Source organism: Eurosta solidaginis, chromosome 1 (genome assembly GCF_040869045.1).
Source record: "Eurosta solidaginis isolate ZX-2024a chromosome 1, ASM4086904v1, whole genome shotgun sequence".
Lineage (NCBI taxonomy): Eukaryota > Metazoa > Arthropoda > Insecta > Diptera > Tephritidae > Eurosta > Eurosta solidaginis.
This window is the reverse complement of record NC_090319.1, coordinates 91,331,918-91,357,220: the sequence shown is the minus strand read 5'-3', so window position 1 is coordinate 91,357,220 and position 25,303 is coordinate 91,331,918. Positions and strand designations below refer to the sequence as shown.

General features: G+C 39.5%; 1 protein-coding gene and 1 pseudogene across 6 annotated transcripts in view; one reads left to right on the top strand and one right to left on the bottom strand.

Annotated features, from left to right (window-relative positions):
- The window catches only part of RhoGAP93B (MyTH4 and RhoGAP_KIAA1688 domain-containing protein RhoGAP93B), a 422,769-nt gene that overhangs the window by 59,344 nt on the left and 338,122 nt on the right, over positions 1–25,303 (top strand). For all 6 annotated transcript variants that reach the window (XR_010948420.1, XR_010948419.1, XR_010948421.1 and 3 more), the window contains exons 3-4: positions 23,106–23,653; positions 23,954–24,018. Coding sequence is in view for 2 of the 6 variants with exons in the window: in XM_067759061.1 (XP_067615162.1) it covers positions 23,106–23,653; positions 23,954–24,018 (613 nt within the window). In the remaining 4 variants the exon portion in view is untranslated. The remainder of the gene's footprint in view (positions 1–23,105; positions 23,654–23,953; positions 24,019–25,303) is intronic.
- LOC137237255 (putative nuclease HARBI1) overlaps positions 1–25,303 on the bottom strand; it is a 526,467-nt pseudogene that overhangs the window by 373,623 nt on the left and 127,541 nt on the right.

Genomic DNA, 25,303 nt, shown 5'->3' with positions numbered 1-25,303 from the left:
CAGTGGTGGTTGCCTTAGCAATAACGAAGGCGCTGATAGAATTCAATTAATTCAACACTAGCAAAAAAACGCAAGCAATCAACATCCAACTAGCCATCCAGTCAGCCAGACAACCAAGCCAAGGCTGTGCAGGCGAGGTCGCTAGTTTTATTAGTCAGTGTTCAAACAACAAACCAACCATCCAACCGCAACCACAGAAATATTAACTCAAATATGTAACAACAAAATGAAAATAAAATGAACTAAAAATAAATAAAACATAGAAACAAAAATTTGATAAAGAGGTAATTGAAAAATTGCACGAAAATGAAGTATGTAGCTAAGCAATAAGTTTTTTTTATTTGCCTGTTTGCTGCATATACACACTTTGAGCTAATTAAAATGTTTCAAATTACACATGCAGCGAACTCATATTTATCATACTTATGGGCGCGTACAGGGTGGTGAGTGGAAATTGAAAGACTCATCAAAGAAATGAAGAAAAAATTCAAGTCTCCGTATGACTGTAATGACGGTAGCACTACGATGAGCGGCGCTCAGAGTTGGCATAAAGAAAAAAGGCGCGGTGCCATTGCGCTTGAGTTCGGCACTAACAACACTGAAGGTATTAGTTTTAGTGCGCCAACACCACAAAAAAAGTCCAGATATTACCCAAGCTTAGTCCGAATCGAGTAAAGCGTTGTGAAAAGTGGAAAGGTTCCGCTGGCTGATGGTCTTTAAAAATGACCAGACCTATCTTGCTACTTGACACGAGAAAGTAAGCGTTATGTTATGTCTGGGACATTTATTTCCATTCAAACGGGTCAACCATATATGTTTTACTTAATTCTTATTAAATCACTTCCTTTCATGAACGTGAAGATAGCGATTCAAAAAACGAATAGGTCCGAGTTTTGTCGCAAATTACGCGCTAATTTGTTGCAACGAGAAAAAGTTTGTCGCGCTCATTTAAGTGCTATTTTTGGGGTGCTTCGCCAAGGTCACAAGACATGCAACAAAAGCATTTAAAAGAGAGTGACAACAGTTTTCTGCTCTCGACTAATTAGCGCCTAATACGCCATGCTTTGCTAACATCAACTGAACTTAGCTACGCACCAAACAAAAAAAAAAAATTTGAAACCGCGATACATTTTTTCTCTTCGCAACTTATTAGCGCATAATTTGCGGCAAAATATGGACCTATTAATTTTTTGATCCGTGGATGATGCTTCGCTAACTTCGCGTTCATCTTCCTTTCCTATATGAACATGAGTAGGAATATTTGTATCTTAGTGAAACTGAACGAAAGACTAACTTCCTTCATACCTTCGGTAGACTGTCGAGAAACCGTTCCCCCTAAATGTGAGACACACTGACTGCAGTCACAAACGTTCGCCAATGAATTTTTTTTCTCTTAATTTTGATTGAGTAAATAGATGATAGCGGTTCAGCCCAAGTCCGCTAACTGCTCAGCTACAAGAACTTTTGAATAAAGGATATATTCCAATCACGCCACACGATGAATACATATCGTAAATTCGAGTGCAACAACTAGCTTCTGCTTTTTGCACTCGGCTGGATTATTTAAAGTGAGATAGGTCGCTATCTGCTCTTGTTCTAAAGTCACTGGATATTTGTATTGAGATTTCGTCTAAGCTGCTGTCAATCTTGGATATCCCCTCCACAGTCTAAGAAGGCGCTTCCACCGTCGAGGGTTTATGTAGTGGCATACTTCCCTCAAAAGAGACATTGTTCTTAAAATAGGAAAACGGACATTGTTTGACACCCTCAGAATGGGCATATGCTGATGCACGGATGCCATTATTGCTGGCCTAGGCCAGGATAGGTTAAAGTGACTGCCCCAGAGCAAGGCAGAGGGGCACGCTTAGCCCGGGTGGCCCACGGGGATACCATTGAATGAGCTTATGGACTTAATGCAGTATATGATGCCTTCGATTTCAGCAAATCCAAGCTTCCTTGAACTGCTTGCTCAGACATTTCAAGTGTCCATGGCTATAGCAGGGCATGTGCAGAGTAATTGTTAAACACATCTATCTCCTCCTCATCTCTTTAGCTCCGACAAAAGTCATTCGTTCCGACTCCCATGCGTTCGCCGTGTACTCCCATCAGACAGTGTACTGTTAGTATCCCAATCACTGGGTCTAAGGCGAGACGAGTAAGATTAATAACCCACCTCACAAGTAGATTCAGGGGCTATGTGACATTTCCTTGCTACCTTTGATGAAATATTCCTGTTCTGTAGGAGTGAATTGCGTGTTAGATAGAGTAGTTATCACTGCCCACATTGTCATAAAGTTTGGAGCCTTCTGTGAAAAAGCTTGAAAAATGGAAATAGAAAAAAGCTTGCAAATATTTAGTGGAATGTTATAATTCCTCCTCATTGGTGGGGGCTCATCGAAATATCTGAATATGTCCACAAGGTGCTCAGGGACATATACGAAAGTATGGATGAGCCGAGGGTCATAGCGGAAACAATAACTGCTTTTTTTTTCATTTATGATCAATGGAAGTTTATGGGCCTTGTCGGTTTTATAGGTTTTTCCCAAACCTTACTGAGGTGATCTTTGTCTTCGTGTAGCGAGAGAGTTTTATCGATGTTGATGGTTCTTTGTCGGATATATATCCGGTACGTTCCGGAAACAAGCACCATTAAGGCATTAGGCCTGCTATCTCAGCAACGATTTAATGTGACCACCATAAGTCTTCTAGGTCATTCCCGTCTTTATTGTGGATTGGGCAGAGCACACTTATATTAAAATTTTCATATATGCGTTCCCTCATCCATATTTTGCATTGGGTTGATGCATGCTCTTTACCAGCTCTTCACCTCCGTGTTTGAACAGCTCGTAGTCTGCCACTTACCGGCGCTTTTTTATTTTTTTTTTGCTAAAATATTGCCATGCCAACTTCGTGGCGGAACGTGTATTTTTTTGTCACAGATTGGGGTTCGTCATCTTCCTTGAAACTTAACAGTAAGCGGAAGGATTCCCACCATAACTTAAGCACGCTTGGTACTTCGCCAACAAGGCCGCCCCTATCATTCCTCTTTGTTCAGACTGCATAATTTGTCTACCCAACCGACATATGATTATCAGCCACCCTGTTCCTAAATACCATGCAACATGATTAGGGAGCGCATCAATGAAATTTAACGCTATCTAAGTTTATTTGTAACATCAATTATGAGAAAATTTTACAATCCATGTACATAATGCAACCAAGTATTTTAAATACTGGCAATTCAGCGTTGATTATTATAATGCAATAATGCAAGCAAACACATATACAAATACATTTACTGCTACATAAAAAATTAGTTTCACAATAATTAAATTAAATTAAAATAAAAACCGAAAGTGATTGAAAGCGAAAGCTAAAATCATGCCCCATTGCCACGCGATTCGTTTAAGACTTTCAATTTTCATTAATGTTAGTTAATTTCATTATTGTTTAATTATTGTGTACTTTATCGTTTATTATGATAACAATATATACAGATCTGTAATTGCCATTCGTAAGAGGGTGAGTTGATTCAATACTCAACATTTCATTATATTGCACAGTGGTTAAAATTAACAGTCTTTCTTTATAAAATAATGTATGCAAAATTAGAACAACATGACATGTGGACGGACAAGATGACAGCTGCTTCGATTATACCTTGTAAATCTTTTAAAAGCCTTTTCTCCAGGGAGTGGTGTTCGAACCTGCACTCTTCCGATGATCGATCTGCCGCCAAACAATCTCGATCAATTTCCGGACTTGACCTCGGATACTACGCTAGAAGCTTGAGAAGTGAGGCCGATACCCATGGAGGTATGGACCTTAGTTCGCTGAAAAGGACTCTCCAGTCCGAAGTCCTTTAGGCCGATAAGTCTAACAACCTTTGTTCTGAAAGCAACCACGAGATCAGATGAAACACTGGGCACAAAACTGCTACATCCAGGCCAGCATGCATATACGAGAGACAGGTCGACAGACACCGCATTATATCAGCTGACCATAGAAAAAATACTATGGAATGCGGAGAGGTGGTGATTTTCGCATTTTTAAACATATATAATGTGAATCGAGCCCTTGAGGGAAGAGAGGTTCAAGGGCCAATCCCAACGTAAGTGATAAACGCTCTACTTTGTAAAATGATTACCGAATCCTCAAGTGGTGATGGCACAGTGCAGATTAGTACCACGAGGGGATGTCCACGGGATTCAAAGGGTGGATAAGCGCAATACAGAGCTTTGTAGCTTGAAATCTTTCGCAAACCAATTGTCAACCTCACCTACGCGAGGAAAATCCTGTTACAAATATGAATGTATCATACACATATTTAGCACGCGAGGCTCTGGCGTTCCCGAGATGGTCGGGCTAGTACCTTAATGGTGCCTTGTTACCGGAACGTATCGGATCTATATCCGGCAAAGGACCATCAGCATCGATAACAATCCCCAAAACCTTCGGGCATGTGGTTGTCGTTAATACAACAACAGTGAATGTCCACAAAGGGGCGTCCTGTCATCCTTGCTGTAAAGCCTGCTAGTAGATGTACTCCTACAGAGGCTCTCAGAGAATGGAATCCGCTGACAGGGGTACGCGGACGATATCGTAATAATTGTAAGAGGCAGGTGTGAGAGCACTCTTTGTGACATAATACAAAGGGCATTGAAGCATCAACTTCAACAAGAAGGCCATTGTACCCAGGAGAAGAACACTGGATGGAATAAGCAAATCGTAATGAATTGAGTACAGTTGGAGCATGTGACCGAGTTGAAGTACTGGACAGTTACGTTCGACTGTAATCTTCTTTTGAGAAAGGCGTGGAGAACACCATATTAAAGGCTACAAGAGCAATAATGGTTTGTAGACGCATTGCAGGAAATCCTGGGGATGCAGCCCGAAGATGATAGTGAGACCCATCATAGTGTATGGAGCAGTTGCGTGGGCATCAAGACAAACTTAGGTGTGACCGTACAGAAATCACTCACCATGCTCCAACGAATGGCATGTGTCTGCATTACGGGAGTCATGCGCATATGCCCAACGGTGGCAATGGAGGTGCTGCTTTGCCTAAAGCCTCTACACATAGTAATTGAGCAGGCAGCCACGAGCACTTTGGTGAACAGAGAGAGAGGTTAAATCGTGCACTGAGGGTCGAATGGAATCGAGCAAGCGGACGGAATACAACGCAGATAAGAGAAGACTAAAGAACTTTGGATCGCTAAAATTAGAAAGTAGCCGTACACACTCATAAGCCAAGCGCCATTCTGGTTTTCCTCAGGAAACTCGGATTGGGCAAGGTTCTGTGAAGAGAATGAGGGCACAACCGCAGTGCACAGCCTCACAACAATCTATGATAACCAATTATATTCTGTGGTCTAGAGAAACTCTGAACTTGTATCGTAATGTTGCTTTATTAAAAACAACCGATTTCATTCAACCATATCCGTACCACCTGAAAAGACGGGTACAGGTGCATATACATAACTTTTTTTCCTATTTTTTAGCATAAAAAACTTATATACATACAAACATACAAGTTAAGCTGATATAATCGTATTAAAAAGTGTAATTCTCTGCCCTGCAGATACATATATTTCCTGCTAAGAAAATTTTTTTTTTGAAATACAACCACATAGTGCGACGTCTAACGGTCACTTGGCTTAATAGTGAAGTGGAGTAAACCACGAACACATTGTTTTATTTTTCATACTTTTGGTTGCAATAAACTCACAGCTGGTTTCCGTACTAATCCATATTTTCTTTCTATATAGTAAAACTTATAATTTAACCTACCGTCCAGTAAGATTGTAGCGATAATTCGAAGGTCGAATGCATTAGGCATTTCCGAATTACATTTAATAATGGGTGGCATGGATTTCGCCTTAATATACATATGTAATGTATGTTTGTGTTTACATAATTTAGAAAAGATGTCTTAGTTCAGTTGAAACTGAACATGGTACATATACCCAGCAGTGGTTTCTTTTAAGAGCTGAGAACTAATATTTTATAACGTCAACATCTTTGCTCACGGTATTGGGGAATGCAGATTGTAATTGTAGGCTTGGTGCAATCGTAGCCTTTAATAGTGGTATGCTATATGGGGGAATATTATAATGCAAATGTAGACGTAGTGTGTGTATTGGTATGCTGTGTGGAGTAATACAGAATGTAAGCGTGAAGTCACTACATTGTAGTGCAATGTAGGAACAATAATCGTGGTAGAGTTGATTCAAGTGAAATCCGACAGTAAATCAGTTAATGGGAATTAACGAAGAGGGAAAACAAATCGATGGTATATATAGAAAGAGGAGTATTATTTAATGTGCTCTCCATAACAACCGTTATCAGTGAGTTACTGATTTTTTATTAACGAGTTATCAGTTGATTATAGAAAAGTTTCTTTATCGATTATATATCGAAAATGTATCGATGTGTTACCAAAATAATATCGAAAAGCTGTCGATCTGTCATTGGAAAGGTTTTCTATTGTAAGGTTATCGATTTACTATCGAAAAGTTATCGATATGTTATCGAAGTGTTACCAATTTTCTGTGGGGTTATGGGCGTGCTATCGATTTGGTATCGAAAAATTATCGATTTGTAATCAAAATGTTATCGATTTGACATCGAAAGGTAGATTTCTTATCGGAGTGTTATAAATTTGTTATCGATTTCCTATCTACGACTCATTTGCTATGAAACATACACCGATAAATCTTTACTCTAAAATTGATGACACTCTGTAACCCGGCTATAACAAGTCAAGAAGCTAATAAGAAGCCGATCTCTAGGCGATAACAAACCGATAACTCGACGATATTAATTCGCTGTCGATAATAAGCCAATAAATAATAAATATAAATAACTTATCGTTATCAGTTTTTACACATATGAAATCGACGAAGCTCGTCTCAAAAAGCCCGAAACTATTTGTTTTTGGTAAAGTTGCATGTGTTGTGGTTTAATTCCAATTCCTGAGCCAGCTGTAGATAACTGAAAAACATTAGTTCTTATCTACTCACGTCTTTTTATAATTAGACATGATGTTTCTAGCAAATGGACCAGGTCAGAACTAGCGTTGTGCTATAACTATGACGACAGTACTACTAGCCCAATACCAAACCAATGGACAATCCATTGGCTTCTTTTAAAGGCGATAACATTAGAGATGAGAATTGTTACTTCGCAACTCGTAACAGTCTCTGTTGCAGGCAGTTGTAAGGTAGTTTTTTCCCTTTAGTTAGTTCTCAACGGGTTCCAGTTCAGTCAAATCTGATTGTTTATAAGGGATTATCTATTACCAGTACTTCGAAGTATCTTTAAACTACCGCTTTTGTAACCGGTAACAAACCGAGATGTTGACTGGTACCGGATAAGAAGTCCAAAACCAAATCAATCGCTTAGTGATAGACGGCAGACATACTGCTGCATTATTTTCGAATTCCCAACCGTTGTTTGGACCGATGATGCTCAAGAAATTTGGCTAACGAAGACATTCAACAACAACGTCGATCAAAAATCACAGTAACTGCCTTTTCGAAAATTTAAAAATTAAGTTTCCCACCAAAATAGTTTTGCTACCGAAGATCAACAACGAACTTGCACAACTGTATGAAATTCGTCCCCTTATAAACTAGAACTAGCACACAAATAAGTGTAAGTAAAGTAATAAGTAAAAACACTCGGGTTGTTTGCTAAATGACTGCAGCGGGGCGACCCCGCTTTAAAAAACTTTTTACTAATTGAATAAAAAAAACTTTTTCTAAGTTTTTGATAAATTCGCAATTGTAAGGAATTACAGATTAAAAATGCAAAATTTACATTAAATTTTGTAAAATCTACATGACAAATAATCCAAATTTTGCATATTTTTTCGTAAAAAAAGTAATTTCCATAAAAAAAATTAGTTAAAAGGAAAAAGTTAGTTAAAAATTATACATTGTTTTCATGTAAACTTCACAGCCTTATCGCTGACCGTGATGTTCGTTCGCCCTTATCTCAAAATCGCATAGATCGTTCACGACGGCAGAACAGCCAAACATCTTGGCTTGGAACCTAAATATATTAACATTGCAGTTAAAATTCTTTAATTTAAAATGAACTGGTAGAAAATCGCATTTCATTAATTTAGGTGTTAATGACATCTGGTTCAATAGCCCTCGGAGAATTCGATTGAAAATATTCAGAAACATTTTTAGTTCCCACATATAGCCAATTCAAGTTAGAACGAACAGCATTGTCTTCCGATACGCCAAGAAGCACTCTTGGACCGACTGTATATGGTTGGTTTGATTCCGCGAGATATCTTTTTCCGTCATTCATAAAATAAAATTGGTCTTTAAGTTTGTTTTAAGTTGACCAGAATTTCAATAATTGTATGCTCAAGTTGACCCAGTTTATGAATCTGTGATGCAACTGCTCAATCAAGTAATTCAAGATTGAGTAACTGTGCAGCATACAACGGAAAATATTCCTACTGGGTTTCGACTTTGAAATGCTGCGTGTGTATGTATGAAAATTTATATTTATTTTTACTTTCACATATCGCTGCTGTCATAAATGTCAGCAATATAATGTGTCCCTTTATTTTTGCCCACTGTCTCCTTTGTTTTTGTTGCCGCCTGTCGCTCATGACCTTGAACTCACAGCAGCTCAATGACGTTGCCCGCTGATGAGGGCTGAACGAGCTACGCATAACAAAAATAAAAAACCAACATAAGAAAATATGAAAAAGTTGCAAAAAAGAGAAAAAAATACAAAACAATCAAGCAAACTGCAAGAGTCACAAGGATAAAAATCACGTGATGAGTACAGAATATGGAAAAAATGCTATTATGCTATAGAAATAAAATAATAACATATTTTCCTGTTGTGAAATGAATTTACTTGGCTTCAATGCGTTTTTGCAGCACTCTTCAAGTTTCCATCATGGCCTGTCGCATCAACAGTCACATCATTGCGACCACAGCCATAAAATTCTGGTTGTTTTAACCAGAGCTCCAGAATAACTCTCAACCCACAAAAGGAGAGATTAATTTCGATCAGAAAATAACTGTTGAAATTTTCAGAAATGTTTTGGACCTTTCTAAGTGGAAAAGATTTATTTTGGTTGGCGCATATAGATAAAGAATGCATAAGAATCAAAAAAAGTCCAACACGGTTTTAATGTCTGCCTTTATATTAGTAGACCAAGACATCAAAAATTAGTCTCTGCACAAAAAGTGTTGAAGTATTTTTGGTTATAAAGAACTATTGAAAACAATTTGTAAGATGTGAGATCATGTATAAATAATTTACTGCTTGCATTTTTGCTCGATCTGTGTGCCACATAAAGCTAAGGCCACACTGAGCTGCACTACACTGCGCTACAAAATATTCTTCGCATGTATTCTTATGAAGCAATTCACACCTAGCGGCAACAGCACTGCGCGACGCGGCCATGTTGATCAAGTAGGCAAAAATGTGTAGCGCAGTGTAGTGCAGCTCAGTGTGGCCTTAGCTTAAAGAACATTTTTTTCCCTTAATATTAGCTGTGTTTTTTGTTTTTTACATCTATCTACGTTTACGCTTAAACTTTATTTGGACTGCTAATCGTTAAACTTTATATACTCTTCTGAAATTACTGCGCATAAAATTAGTACTCCTAAATTTCAATACGCATTATACTCACATGCAACTGAAATATGTGTCTATGTTTCACCTCTACACTAATTCTATGTATCACGTCTACAAATGGTGTGTGTCCACTATTCATCGCAACCGACTCAGCTATATGTTATACACTATGGCCACCAGAGGTTTGTTTCTGCGCTTTTCGGTACAACATGTTCTGTAGCTAGTTGCCGCTAGATGGGTTTCCTAAGCATTATCTAAGCGAGTATAAGCGGTTTTTTTAGGTGCAAACGTAAGTGTATACGCGTGTAAAAAAAACACGGCTAGTATAGTGCATAGCCATCGAGTTCTAAACTTCGTTATTAGTTTCAAATATCTCACTTAGCGTAAAAGTTGCTTCAAATTTAATCGCAGGAATCCATCGGTTTCTAATGCCGCTTTCAGTAGCATAACAAGTATTCAGTAGCATCACCACTCCACATTCATATATGTAGCTACCACTACATACGTTTCCACTGTAACAGCAATCAGCAAGTGAATGAGAATGCACAGGCAAAACGCAAGTAATCACTTTGAAGCATTCCATTCGCACGACAGTCGCCTAACCGCAAGTGTGAAAACTTCTCAAACTGTTTGTAACGACCTACATATACTTAAGTAGAAACAATTTGAGTTGCAAGGACATCGAAGGAGCGACTTAAGTCTGTACGGCAAACACTTTGTGTGAACAGATCTAATATCATTATCTTGTATATGTACGCCATTTTTAATTAAGAGGTGACATCGGTCGCCCACTACTTTTTGGTGTGCCCGGAGGTTAAGAATGAAGGAATCTAATTCCTACCTCCTCCTTTGCCACCGGCCTCCATCAAACCACCGACGTTTCAGCTTCCAGTTTCCGGACATTGATTTCACCAACCCCCGGCTGCCTGGGCATCGATCAGACGATTCGTCATCTGCCCAACGCCGACTCACCAAACCTATCCACCGGCTCGTCATCTACGACTAGCCGCGTATCGATTCCATCAAGCTCAGGCTGCTTGAGAATCGATCGTTGTTGTTGATTTCACCAGCCACCGGTTTCTTGGAAATCGATCCACCGCTTCATCGGGTGTGACCATCATACCTCATCAACATCAACGCCACCAATCGCTTGTCCAACCATCGCAACCCCTCTACTGATTGTTACTCATCGTTCACTAATTACACTAGCAGCCGTAAGATGCCCGTCAAGCGAAACACCACTCACCCTACTATCTACTTATTCCACCGGCAGTCGGAAACTGTCCATCGATCCCACGCCTGTCGCCTTTTCCACGAAGCAGCACTTAGCTATAGTTCCCTTCCAATATGACAACTAGATTCAATTCTGCGCAGTGGTGTGTGTGCGGGTACGCTGGAACTAAATACCACCAACAAAGTAACAGGTATTCATTTAGAAAGGAAAAAATGCCTGCTCGACTCTAGATTGACTGAGTATTACCCCAGCCTTCGACGAAACCCACCTTCGCAAAAGCTTTCTAAAAATATCGATCTCTGATCCACCTCGGGGATATTTGAAGGAGAAAATTACACAATTCGCACGAATTTGTGGTGTGATTTAGCTCAGTATATGGGGCTCTACCTTATTATGTCTGTTGTTCCGGTTGGGTTTCTGTAGGAAAACTAGCCACAAGCCTAAGTAGAACTCATGAACAGAGAGGCAAGGTCATATCTACAATTTAATAAATTCAAATGGAAAAAATTCTGAACGAAGTAATTACCTAATTAAAATAAACTATGTAGAAGAAAAGATGAATATTTAGACCAAACAAAAAAAATTACCTCGTAGACATAACAATTATTTGAGGAGAAACTTATAAATCTCCTTAATAACACTCACTGACACACTACTTTCTTTGACAAGAGATTCTTTCAGTGATAACATAAAAACAATTTCGTGTTAAGCCATTATTTTGGAGCACTGATTTCAATTCGCACCGCAATGCAACTCTTAGTTGTTGAGTGTGTGGGTTGAATTCGTCCTTCGGCTTGCTAAGCGCTAAGCAGCGGATATAAGAATGCTAAAATAAAATTTTGCTGCTGCGCTCAATAAAAAGGATACAACGGCTGCGTGTTTTTTTGTGTGTGTGGGCGCGTGTATGAGTGCTCTAAGTTGTGCAAGGCTCTTCATTACCAAATAGTGCGAGTGCCAAAAAGGAGAAAGAAAAAATTAAAACACAGCAGAAAGGACGCATTATTTTACATAAAGCCTTTTATAATAGAAAAATGCTGATGTGGGCATGACGGCATGCTGGCTCTTGACACAAACACAAACCACTGCACCAACCCACTGCTACAACAACAACAACTGCACCAACCAAAGCATTACATTTACAACAGGATGCCGCTGCACTGCCTGAAATCATTGAATACTAAAATTTCTTTGTCGACAGCAAGATTTACATTGTTCAATCAAAGCGTTTGACCTTGAGGTTTTCATATATAGAAGAACTTAATAAATATAAACATAAGGTGATTAAAGATCTTTGGTGGGGATAAAGCGGCATGTCCAAGGCTTTCAAAACTCCACTTTTAGTGCAGTAAACGGACACGTTTCTTTAAACGACTCTACCTATGTTTGTACTGTCCTTTGTTGATACGCAAAACAATGCTTTGCAAAAATTTCAGACGCTTCCTTGGGCTACGGAACCCATGGGAGGGTAGGTTTCAGTTTCTTCATTCCTTCCTTTTGAAGATTTCTTTCTCAGTTCTCATGCCCATGTTTTTGGTGATCTTACTGATATCCTGTGACCTCTCATCCGCTTTCTGGTTTCCATCAATATTCCAATCCATAGGGACCAAGAAAATTGTGATGATTGCAGAATTCGTTCCTGACCGGTTTTATAAATGTATACACGCAGGCTCTATGGCAGATACTTCCTGAGTTTGAAATACCCCTTTCTTTACAAACTCTATTTTTGCTCGTGGCGAAACGAAAAAGAAGACAGCGCGAACACCATTAAGGATAAAAATGTGCTAACACTGCTTATCGTTCTATCAGTCGAGTATCCTCAGTGTTATGGATGTGTTACTGCTGTGTTGGCTGCTTGCTTTATTTTTTGATTTTGTATTGCTTGTCTAGGACAGGCCACCCGATATGCTGGGTCTTGGCTGTGTTTAGACAGATCACCAGCTTCATCAATTACCTAAGCTTGATTGACATTTGTGAACGTTACTAAATACTTACTATAAGTTCCGTTGAGCACAGGCTATCATTGAGTTTGGGCTTAGCGGCTCAGGCTTTTAACCTCCGAAGTGCCATCCTAAGAATTCAGGGAACGACCTGGTTCCAGTATATATACGCCGACTAGAGATATACGCCGCCGTCGCCGCCGATTTGGTCGTTTTTGTCAAAAATATCGGCGCGGCGGCGGCGACGTCCGGCGCGTTACTATTCTTTCTACTGTTGTTGTTGTAGCGATAAGGTTGCTGCCCGAAGGCTTTGGGGTGGTCTGCATGTAAAAACTATGACTACGAATCGCGGATTTCAACAATATATGATGAAATTTGAAGCTTCTAGCCGTAAAAAAGGAGCAACAATGGCAGTTTATATGTGGTATATAATATATATACCACCGATCTCTATGATTTTTTCAGACAACAATATATGCTATATACGTATGCATTTGGTGAAATTTGAAGCTTCTAGCTGTTGAAATGGGGCAGTAATTACGAAAAGTTTCTTATCTGACCAATCGGTTGTGGGGGATATATATTATATATACGACCGATCTCATCCATTTTTTCAGACAGCAATATGTGCAATATACGAAAGCATTTGGTGAAGTTGGAAGCTTCAATCTGATAAATTGAGAAGGATATCACAAAAATCCTCTTTTTCTGGAAAATCGGTTGTATGGAGGATATATGCTATAGTGGTCCGATCCGGCCGGTTCCGACAAATGTCTAATCGGGCACCTAAATACACCGGCTCACCAAATTTTATCAAGATATCTCAAAAATTGAGGGACTAGTTTGCATACAAACAGACAGACGGACATGGCTAAATCAACTCAGCTCTTCGTCCTGATTATTTCGGTATACTTAATGGTGGGTCTATCTATTTTCCTTTAAGGACTTACAATTTGAGATTCGTGCCAAGGTTAATATACCATTTCATTTTCATGAAAGGTATAAAAACAGGCGTTTTCGATGTCAGCTTAACACGGACTTTGCATCACCCAATTCAGCAAAAGTTATATAATAACTTTATATGCTCACTTTGCATATTTTTTCGAAAAATTAATAATGAACAATGAATTCAAATAAAATGATCCAAGGCGAACATGTTTTCAAATTGTCCTCAATTTGTTAAAAAAAGCAAATTACCCGAAAAAGGTGCCGTTTTTTAAAAAAATTGTATATCCCGATTGGCTAAAAGAATAAGCGAAATCAGTGATGCAAAATCCTTTAGTAGATTCTAGGGGCATAAACACTCCTTTGAAATGTTTCCTACCTCATATTTAAGTTGTGGATATATGTACATACGTATGAGAAGGGTTTGAAAAATCACTGGGGCTTACATTCAAACATCTCGTTTATTTGCGAAACTATACAATAGCGTCTGAAATGTTAATTTTGATTTTCACACTTCATCCTTCAACACCCAAGTTTCCCGGCTTGACATTTCCTAAACGTCTGCAAACTTTGGTTTACATTTTAAAAAATTTTTCCAGCGTCCTTGTAAACTTTTATTTATGTAGATGCGCCGAGGATTATACGATTTTCACCCATTACGCAATAACACCCACTTAGACTGCTTATGATTTCGAGGGCGGCATCCTTGGCCGAATAGTCACTCCCTAACGTTTCAAGGTGTTTCTCTGGTGTAGCTCGGCAGCATAGCGCGACAAAAGCATCCGTTGGAAAGTCTTCAGAGCTACACCTAGAGCTTCTACGAAAGTGACGTCGACGAAGGTATGAGTTCGAAGTCGCAGTCCTATAGCTTCTGTGATGGCATATGGTGTGAGGGTCAGGAGGCGTGGTAGCGACTGGTGGTCGGGATTGCTACTGTTCGCACATCGGGAAATGTAGCTCTTAAAATCAGCTGAAAAAACTAGACGCGCCCTGTGTACGAGAGTCATGAGTATTAAAAGACCATTAATATCAACCGTAAGTAAAATGTGTTTTCTAATTGCCAGTTTGCTAGGCAAAAAAACAGAAATAATGATATTAAAAAGAGACCAATTCCAAAATCAAGCTTTTAAAGTAAGAACACCGGCATACGCCGGCACGCCGCTCACGCCGCCGCCGCTGGTATATAATAGAGTCTACGCCGCCGCCACAGAAAAGTGATCGGCGTAAACCTCTAACGCCGACCACATACGCTGAAAGTAGAAGCTCATCTCAGCTCAGCTTTTACGACAGCTCAAAGTAGCCCAATTTCCAATTCCAGTTTTGGTCTGTGAGTCGACGGTCTGGATTGTACCATTAGCAAGGCTCCTCAGTACTACAAAAAGGCAGTGAAAACAATTAAAGGCGCACTAAGAATATAAAAGCAACAAGTAAGGAAGGCTAAGTTCGGGTGTAACCGAACATAACATACTCAGTTGAGAGCTATGGAGACAAAATAAGGAAAATCAATCTGGGGTAACCCTGGAATGTGGTTGTATAACATGTGTATCAAATGAAAGGTATTAAAGAGTATTTTAAGAGAGAGTAGGCCATAGTTCTATGGATGAACGCCATTTAGGGATATCGCCATAAAGGTGGACCAGGGCTGACTCTAGAATTTGTTTGTACGATATGGGTATCAAATGAAAGGTGTTACTGAGCATTTTAAGAGGGAGTGGGCCTTAGGTCTATCGGTGGACACCTTTTCGAGATGTCCCCATTAAGGTGGACCAGGGGTGATTCTATAATGTGTTTGTACGATATGGGTATCAAATGAAAGGTGGTAATGAGTATTTTAAAAGGGAATGGGCTTTAGTTCTATAGGTGAACGCCTTTTCGAGAAATCGCCATAAAGGTGGACCAGGGGTGACTCTAGAATATGTTTGTACGATATGGGTATCAAATGAAAGCTGTTAATGAGTATTTTGAAAAGGAGTGATCCTTAGTTCCATAGGTGGACGCCGTTTCGAGATATCGCCATAAAGGTGGACCAGGGGTGTCTCTAGAATGTGTTTGTACGATATGGGAATCAAATGAAAGGTGTTACTGAGCATTTTAAGAGGGAGTGGGCATTAGGTCTATAGGTGGACGCCTTTTCGAGATATCGCCATTAGGGTGGGCCAGGGGTGACTCTAGAATGTTTGTACGGTATGGGTATCAAACGAAAGGTGTTACTGAGCATTTTAAGAGGGAGTGGGCATGAGGTCTATAGGTGGACGCCTTTTCGAGATATCGTCATTAGGGTGGGCCAGGGGTGACTCTAGAATGTGTTTGTACGATATGTGCATCAAACGAAAGGTGTTACTGAGCATTTTAAGAGGGAGTGGGCATTAGGTCTATAGGTGGACGCCATTTCGAGATATCGCCATTAGGGTGGGCCAGGGGTGACTCTAGAATGTTTGTACGATATGGGTATCAAACGAAAGGTGTTAGTGAGCATTTTAAGAGGGAGTGGGCATTAGGTCTATAGGTGGACGCCTTTTCGAGATATCGCCATTAGGGTGGGCCAGGGGTGACTCTAGAATGTGTTTGTACGATATGGGTATCAAATGAAAGGTGGTAATAAGGAGTATTTTAAAAGGGAGTAATCCTTAGTTCTATAGGTGGACGCCTTTTCGAGATATCGCCATAAAGGTGGACCAAAGGTGACTCTAGAATGTTTGTACGATATGGGTATCAAACGAAAGGTGTTACTGAGCATTTTAAGAGGGAGTGGGCATTAGGTCTATAGGTGGACGCCTTTTCGAGATATCGCCATTAGAGTGGGCCAGGGTGACTCTAGAATGTGTTTGTACGATATGGGTATCAAATGAAAGGTGGTAATGAGTATTTTAAAAGGGAGTAATCCTTAGTTCTATAGGTGGACGCCTTTTCGAGATATCGCCATAAAGGTGGACCAAGGGTGACTCTAGAATGTTTGTACGGTATGGGTATCAAACGAAAGGTGTTACTGAGCATTTTAAGAGGGAGTGGGCATTAGGTCTATAGGTGGACGCCTTTTCGAGATATCGCCATTAGGGTGGGCCAGGGTGACTCTAGAATGTGTTTGTACGATATGGGTATCAAATGAAAGGTGGTAATGAGTATTTTAAAAGGGAGTAATCCTTAGTTCTATAGGTGGACGCCTTTTCGAAATATCGCCATTAGGGTGGGCCAGGTGTGACTCTAGAATGTTTGTACGATATGGGTATCAAACGAAAGGTGTTACTGAGCGTTTTAAGAGGGAGTGGGCATTAGGTCTATTGGTGGACGCCTTTTCGAGATATCGCCATTAGGGTGGGACAGGGGTGACTCTAGAATGTTTGTACGATATGGGTATCAAACGAAAGGTGTTACTGAGCATTTTAAGAGGGAGTGGGCATTAGGTCTATAGGTGGACGCCTTTTCGAGATATCGCCATTAGGAAGGGCCAGGGGTGACTCTAGAATGTTTGTACGATATGGGTATCAAACGAAAGGTGTTACTGAGCATTTTAAGAGGGAGTGGACATTAGGTCTATAGGTGGACGCTTTTCGAGATATCGCCATTAGGGTGGGCCAGGGTGACTCTAGAATGTGTTTGTACGATATGGGTATCAACTGAAAGGTGGTAATGAGTATTTTAAAAGGGAGTAATCCTTAGTTCTATAGGTGGACGCCTTTTCGAAATATCGCCATTAGGGTGGGCCAGGTGTGACTCTAGAATGTTTGTACGATATGGGTATCAAACGAAAGGTGTTACTGAGCATTTTAAGAGGGAGTGGGCATTAGGTCTATAGGTGGACGCCTTTTCGAGATATCGCCATAAGGGTGGGCCAGGGGTGACTCTAGAATGTTTGTACGATATGGGTATCAAACGAAAGGTGTTACTGAGCATTTTAAGAGGGAGTGGACACTAGGTCTATAGGTGGACGCCTTTTCGAGATATCGCCATTAGGGTGGGCCAGGGGTGACTCTAGAATGTTTGTACGATATGGGTATCAAACGAAAGGTGTTACTGAGCATTTTAAGAGGGAGTGGGCATTAGGTCTATAGGTGGACGCCTTTTCGAGATATCGCCATTAGGGTGGGACAGGGGTGACTCTGGTATGTTTTTGTACGATATGGATATCAAATTAAAGGTATTAATGAGGGTTTTAAAAGCGAGTGGCCCTTAGATGTATATGTGAAGGCCTCTCGCGATATCGACCAAAATGTGGACCAGGTGATCCAGAAAATCATCTGTCGGGTACTGCTAATTTATTTATATATGCAATACCACTAACAGTATTCCTGCCAAGATTCCAAGGGCTGTTGATTTCGCCTTGTAGAAGTTTTTCATTTTCTTCTACTTAATATGGTAGGTGTCACACCCATTTTACAAAGTTTTTTCCAAAGTTATATTTTGCGTCAATAAACCAATCCAGTTACCATGTTTCATCCCTTTTTTCGTATTTGGTATAGAATTATGGCATTTTTTTCATTTTTCGTAATTTTCGATATCTATAAAGTGGGCGTGGTTATGGTCAGATTTCGCCCATTTTTTATACCAAGAAAAAGTGAGTTCAGGTAAGTACGTGGGCTAAGTTTAGTAAAGATATATCGGATTTTGCTCAAGTTATTGTGTTAACGGCCGAGCGGAAGGACAGACGGTGGACTGTGTATAAAAACTGGGCGTGGCTTCCACCAATTTCGCCTATTTTCACAGACAACAGTTACCGTCATAGAATCTATGCTCCTACCAAATTTGAGAAGGATTGGTAAATTTTTGTTCGACTTATGGCAATAAAAGTATTCTAGACAAACTAAATGAAAATGAGCGGAGCCACGCCCATTTTGAAATTTTCTTTTATTTTTGTATTTTGTTGCATCATATTATTACTGGAGTTGAATTTTGACTTAATTTACTTATATACAGTAAACATATTAAATTTTTTGTTAAAATTTGAATTTAAAAAATTTTTTTTTTAAAAAGTGGGCGTGTTCTTCATCCAATTTCGCTAATTTTTATTTAGCACATATAGAGTAATAGTAGTAACGTTCCTGCCAAATTTCATCATGATATCTTCAACGACTGCCAAATTACAGCTTGCAAAACTTTTAAATTACCTTCTTGTAAAAGTGGGCGGTGCCACGCCCATTGTCCAAAATCTTACTAATTTTCTATTCTGCGTCATAACGTCAACCCATCTACCAAGTTTCGTCGCTTTATCTCACACTTCTGACCCAAATATTCATACCTTACCCAAAGCCCAAAGCCTACCTAATGGTAATGAAAGTAGAACAGACGCATATAAAATGTTGCACCATCTCATTCACCACAGGTGAGGGGACAGACAGGGAACGGCGCTAGAGAAAGAAAACTGACTTCTTCTTGAGTGTTCGCCATGCTCCCGACCGGTTAAAAATGATTTTAGTAGCCTTCTTGACAGTTATGTTTGCCCAGGTTCATACACTCGAACAGTAAACATCAAAACACTTCAAACAAGTATAAAAAAAAACAACAACAAAAAAGGGGTCGCTCTTCGGCAGTTGTTAGCAAGCCATTCTAGTGCATATCTGCATTAAAAAGATTTCCGCATCTTCCGAAAAGTCGGTATAAAACGGCAGGCCTCACTAATTTGTTGGAAAAACTGTATGTAGCACTAATCGAACTAGATAAAATTCTCGACTCTAACCTCAACGCAATTATCTTAAAACCGGAGCGTGTACCCAATAGGAAAGACTTGTCCCACGGTTCCCATACAAATTTATCTACACGCCCAGCAGATGATGAGAAGATTTATATGACCTCGGTCGATTTATCATTTCCTTGCTCACTCTCCCCAGAGCATGTGTATTTTACTGCTGCATTATTTCAATTTTCCTATGCAAAAATCTTATGGAGGAGCAAAGCTGCATCAGTTAGAAAAAATCCGAGCAGAGATACGTGATGAATCGAAATAAGCTTATGTTGCAGTGCGGAAAGCCATAAAACGTCACGGGATGTATGTCTCTTTGACATGAAATTCATATTAGACTACACGATAAATGAAACCAAAACAAAAAATAGCGAGTTTTTATTTCCGTGTACTTCGAGGGGAGAAGTGTGAAGTAAGTCAGTTTTTACGAGGGTGCCTCGCTAACTTCACGTTAATTGGTTTCTAAGTTAATGACTTACAAGCCAGCCTTGTGTATAGAAAGTACCGCTGCTGCTATAACAAGATATCACATATTTTTCCTCTGGAGATTTTATATTGGAATAAATTAACCCTTAATCTTGTAAAGTAGAAAAGAAGTACACAGTAGCGAAAAATATCGCGGGCTCTAGACTTTACCCATCCCTACGAGCATTCAAGTTTTGTATAAGGTTTATAATTTATTTGGACAGGTTGGTAATAGATATATTTGAGACGTTGGCGGCGGATCTAGAAACACCTTTTTTAAAGATACGAGTCTCAATGAATCTTAGTAGCTATAACCCCTACACTCAGAGAAAAATCGTTCTAAAACGAACGAAACCAGTTCAAAATTAAGAACATTCGTTGACAAAAGTCTGTTAAGTAAGTTTTTTCTTAACTCGAGACCGATGGGCTTGTTTTAAGAACAGTTCGTATTTTATGACCAGTTTGGTACTGATTTGTGAACCTTCTGTGCTCATTTGAAGGACTATTTAGGCTTGATTTAATCTTTGGGGGGGAGTGGGATGGTAATTTTTTTCTATTAGTACCCATATTAGTACCCAAAAAATATTAATAACAAAACTATTATTAAAGTTCAAAGTTGAAAAAACGCATAATATGCATTTTATGCATTTTTTCATGTATTTCTCTTATTGAGAAATTCTTCTAATTTGATGATGCAATCTGAATATATACCTCAAACATTTCATAACAAGTTTGAGAATTACCTGTGCATATGTAAATGGAACTGAACGAAAAATAAGAGTTAAAAAAATAGAACATAAAAAATTGTTTTAAAAACCTTCAGAGTTTGAGGGTGACCGAACTCGCGACGCACCGTCGCAACCGCAATATCATAGCCGCTGGGCCACTACGACTACTTGATACCTTGTGCCAAATGTTGTATTTAACATTTTAGTGCACACGAATTATACCGTTTCTTTTTTCTTGAACTTAATTTAAGAACGTTGTTCTTAATTTAAGAACAAATTTTCTCATTAATAGAACATTTGTTCATATTTTAAGACCAGCCGTTCTCTTAAGAAAATGGCTGTCAGTGCAAGAACAAGGTTGTTGTTTTGAGAAGAGGTTGTTCGTTTTTCAAGAACAAAAAAGTGAGAACATGAAAATCTTGAAATGAGTCCGGTGGTGCTGGATTTTAGAACAGCGTTTCTATGCAATTACTGGCATATGCTGATGACATTGATATCATCGGCCTAAACACCCGCGCTGTTAATTCTGCTTACTCCAAGCTGGAAAAAGAAGCGGTAAAGATGGGTTTGATGGTGAATGAGGATAAAACGAAGTACCTGCTGTCATCGAGCAAAGAGTCAGCGCATATGCGCCTTGGCAACCACGCTACTGTTGGCAGCCATAATTTCGAAATAGTAAAAGACTTCGTTTATTTGGGAACCAGCATCAACACTAGCAACAACATCAGCACTGAAATCCAGCGAAGAATCAATCTTGCCAATAAATGCTACTTTGGACTAGGTAGGCAATTGAAAAGTAAAGTCCTCTCTTGGCGAACGAAAATCATACTCTACAAGTCACTTATCGTACCCGTCCTGCTATATGGGGCAGAAGCATGGACCATGACAACAGCAGATGAAGCGGCTTTGGGAGTGTTCGAGAGAAAAGTTCTTCGAAAGATTTATGGACCTCTACGCGTTGACGATGGCGAGTACCGAAGAAGATTTAATGATGAGCTGTACGAGCTATACGCAGACATCAACATAGTCCAGCGAATTAAAACGCAGCGGCTGCGCTGGCTAGGCCATGTTATGCGAATGAAAGATGATGCTCCGGCCAAGAAAGTGTTTCTATCGGAACCCGCCTATGGAAGCAGAGGTAGATGGCGGCCCCCACTCCGTTGGAAGGACCAGGTGGAAAACGATTTAAACTCCCTTGGTGTGACCAATTGGCGCCGGTTGGCGGAGCGAAGGAGCGACTGGCGCGCCTTGTTGGACGGCCATAACCGTTTAGACGGTTAAGCGCCAATTAAGTAAGTAAGTAAGTTTCTCTCTGAGTGTAGTGTTCTGTTTGGACGAATGTGCCACCATCCGGCACTCACTAAGGGCACTCACAATGGACAAAATTTTGTCCGAGTGGAAGGTTGGAAAATTCACACACACGCTTTTAGCCTAGCCAAACTTCTTAGGCTCTATATGTTTTTCCATTAAGTTTCTACAGATTCCAAACAGTCGAAAACGAAATAAATCGGAAACTCTGACCTAACGCAATTGCAATCGGAGCTCTGTTACATCCCTAGTATTGTGTAACTGAAAGAAAAAGACTGGTAAAATCAAACGTAATACAGGTCAATTCAACCGAAATTTCTGTCAATTTGTATCCATCGCAACAAGATGTTGAATCAACTGCGCACAAATCGTTGATTCGTAATTGACCGTTTTAGTAGTCAAATGGACAAAAAAAGTTGTTGCGACAGCTCTGTACGAAAGTTCCTATGTTGCGGTATTTGCAAGGCAGATGAGTTTTCACTGAGATCCTTTCATGGCAGAAATATACTCGGAGTGCTTGCCGAACAGTGCCGAGGGGCGACCCCGCTTAGGAAAATTTTCTTCTAATTGAAAAACCTTATTTCTAAAATTTTTATGTTGCTTTGCCCGGGGTGTGAACCCAGGGTCTTCGGTATGGTAGGCGGAGCACGCTACCATCACACCACGGCGGCCGCCATTTACATACGTAAATATGTGCATACATATAGTACACAGCACACATAAGTGCAAAGTAGAGAGCGCAGTGAGCGTAAAATTCTCTTTGAAATTTGCTCATGTATTGACTGTTGATCGCTGTTGAAATGACCAGTGAGATCAGTGGTGTTAACAAAAAAATCAGTTAGATTGATTAGGAATCTGTCAATTTTACAGAATTTTGTTAACTTAACACCAACAATTTGTCTTCTGTTGGAATGACTAAACTAATTTGTTCGCTTGACAAAGAACTCGGTCGAATTAACCAAAATTCGATCAATTTCACCGAATCTCCGTTAAGTCAAGAACAACAGAACCGATTTGTTGATTTTACTAGCACCATTACTTTCAGTGTATATGAAACTATTATCACTGTTGTTGCATTTTTTTACGTTTATTATTGTCATTGTGCATATTCTAGTAAATATTTGTAATTCCACTCAATTTCATAACATTTATAGTTTTTTTTTGTATTAATTTGTTGCTTCTTTCACTATTCTTTGCAGGATGTACCAATTAAGCGCACCGACTCGTCACAGTGGTGGGAATTGTTCGATACAAATACGCAACGTTTCTACTATTACAATGCGGCCACACAGAAGACCGTCTGGCATCGGCCGAGCAAGTGTGATATTATACCGTTGGCTAAATTGCAAACTCTCAAACAAAATACGGATCCGAGTGATCGCAAAGAGAGGAGCACGCAAACGCAGCTTATCCCTAGTACGCAGTCACAATCGCTGCCACAATCACAAACCCAATCGCAGTCAACGTCAGCAACCCAATCGCCATTGGCGGCGGTCGGAAAATTACGAGCCCAACGAAGTGCAGCCCGTGAAGCAGCTGGATTCGCTGCGGCTATGAATAATACGACGACAAATAGTGGTGGTAGTGCCGGGAGTGCAGCGAGTAAGCGAAGTAGTGCAGGTGTAGAGGGTCGCAGCGCAGGCGTGGGTGGTGTAATAAATTCCAATGCTTTACCACTGCATGCCAGTTCAGAGGAGAAAATCTCCGCAGAGTTCATTTCTAGTCCACGTGGGCGCCATAGTTTTCGGTGAGTTTAACTTTTTTGCTTTACGTTTTTTCTCTTTTGTTGTTTTTGTTTAATTATTTCTGCTATTCACTTAACTAACTGCCAAGTGTATTTGTATATTCAATTGAAATTATTTTTGTCTTATTTTCATAATTCATTTCACTTCAACTGCGGCGGCATAATTCAATTGGCACTTGGCGTTCATTGCCACTCGGAACGTTGCTTAAATTGTGTGATTCCTTTTTGTGTCACGCTTAAATGATCACTTACGAACATACACACACATATATACACTCATCTTATATTGATAACTTGGTATAGCGTTGGAACGGGTGATTCATCATCATTCACCGACATGCAGCCATTCTCTTCCAGACGCTCACAAGGTAAGCTATTTTTCCTTAATAAATAAATAAATAAATAGCAACTTGCAGCACTTCAATATAAAAGAAATCCAAACCATCCAACAATGCGCATTAAGAAACGTACATATGTATACAACAAGGGTGTAGGAACACTCAGTTATCGGCAGACAAACATCCATACACTTATATGTACATATGTATGTATAAAGCCTCATATGTTCCTAAATCGACTCTCGAGCAAATCAGTTCAAGTGCATTTTCTCGTACAATGCCATCCATATTACCAGCTGTTCAAGCCCCGGTGTGGCTTCAGTATTATAAATTTTGGTATTAAGACGTTAATGCAAATGCAGCTTGGTATATAAGTTATGAATATTAGACAGTATCACAAAAAATAAAAAAAACGGCGTTTGCTTCCATTATGAAAGTCATAACAGACCAATTCTAAATATTCTCGCGGAATTTTGTTCTCGCGGATTTTTTTATTCCCGCGGAAAAATTCCTCCAATTCTTTTCTCCTAGGGAGAAGAATAATTGTGGAATAGGAAATTCGAATTTTCGAAGTCAGCTGTTTTGTCAATTGAAATTTCGTTGCGCATTTCTTATTTTGTTTAAAAAATTGTAAAGTTTAATTATTGTTGCCAATTTGTTTGAAATTAAGAAATAAGGTATAAACAATGGACATTATTGCATTTCATGTGGTATTCACTGAAATGAGTAATGAATTGTTGCCACAGCAACATCAACAGAGGAACATAAGAAGAAGACGGCGGGATAACACAAATCCGCCGGAGTTGCCTGCTTTCATTCAGCAAAACTATTTTCTGGCGGCCAAGTCGAGTTGAATTAGTCTTTCATCATATGCCAAAATCTATTTAAGCCTTCTTAAAAATCCTTGCGCAATTTCTGGATGGCTGCATCAAATATACGAAGAGCTCTTCCGTTGCTTATGATATACTTTTCGCCTTAAAATAAAGAATATTGCGGTTGTTGTTGTTGTTGTATTAACAGTGAGAATATTGTGGTAGAATGTAAATACATATTTTAGCACAAATTTACAAATAAGTTTTCTTAAAATAACCAATTTCCTTTAACTATTTTGATGCATTCTCTTTAATTTAACTAGTGAAAAAACTCCTATGAAATGGCAGAGAAATCTCCCTATCCCTCACATTCATAATACCTACTTTTCTCCCATACCCGGTTTCCGCTTTTTCGAACATTGTTCAGAATAGGAGGAAAGGGAGAAGTGAAAAAACTCACAAGGAATTTTTATTTAGAATACGAGGAATGGGAGAAGGGAAAA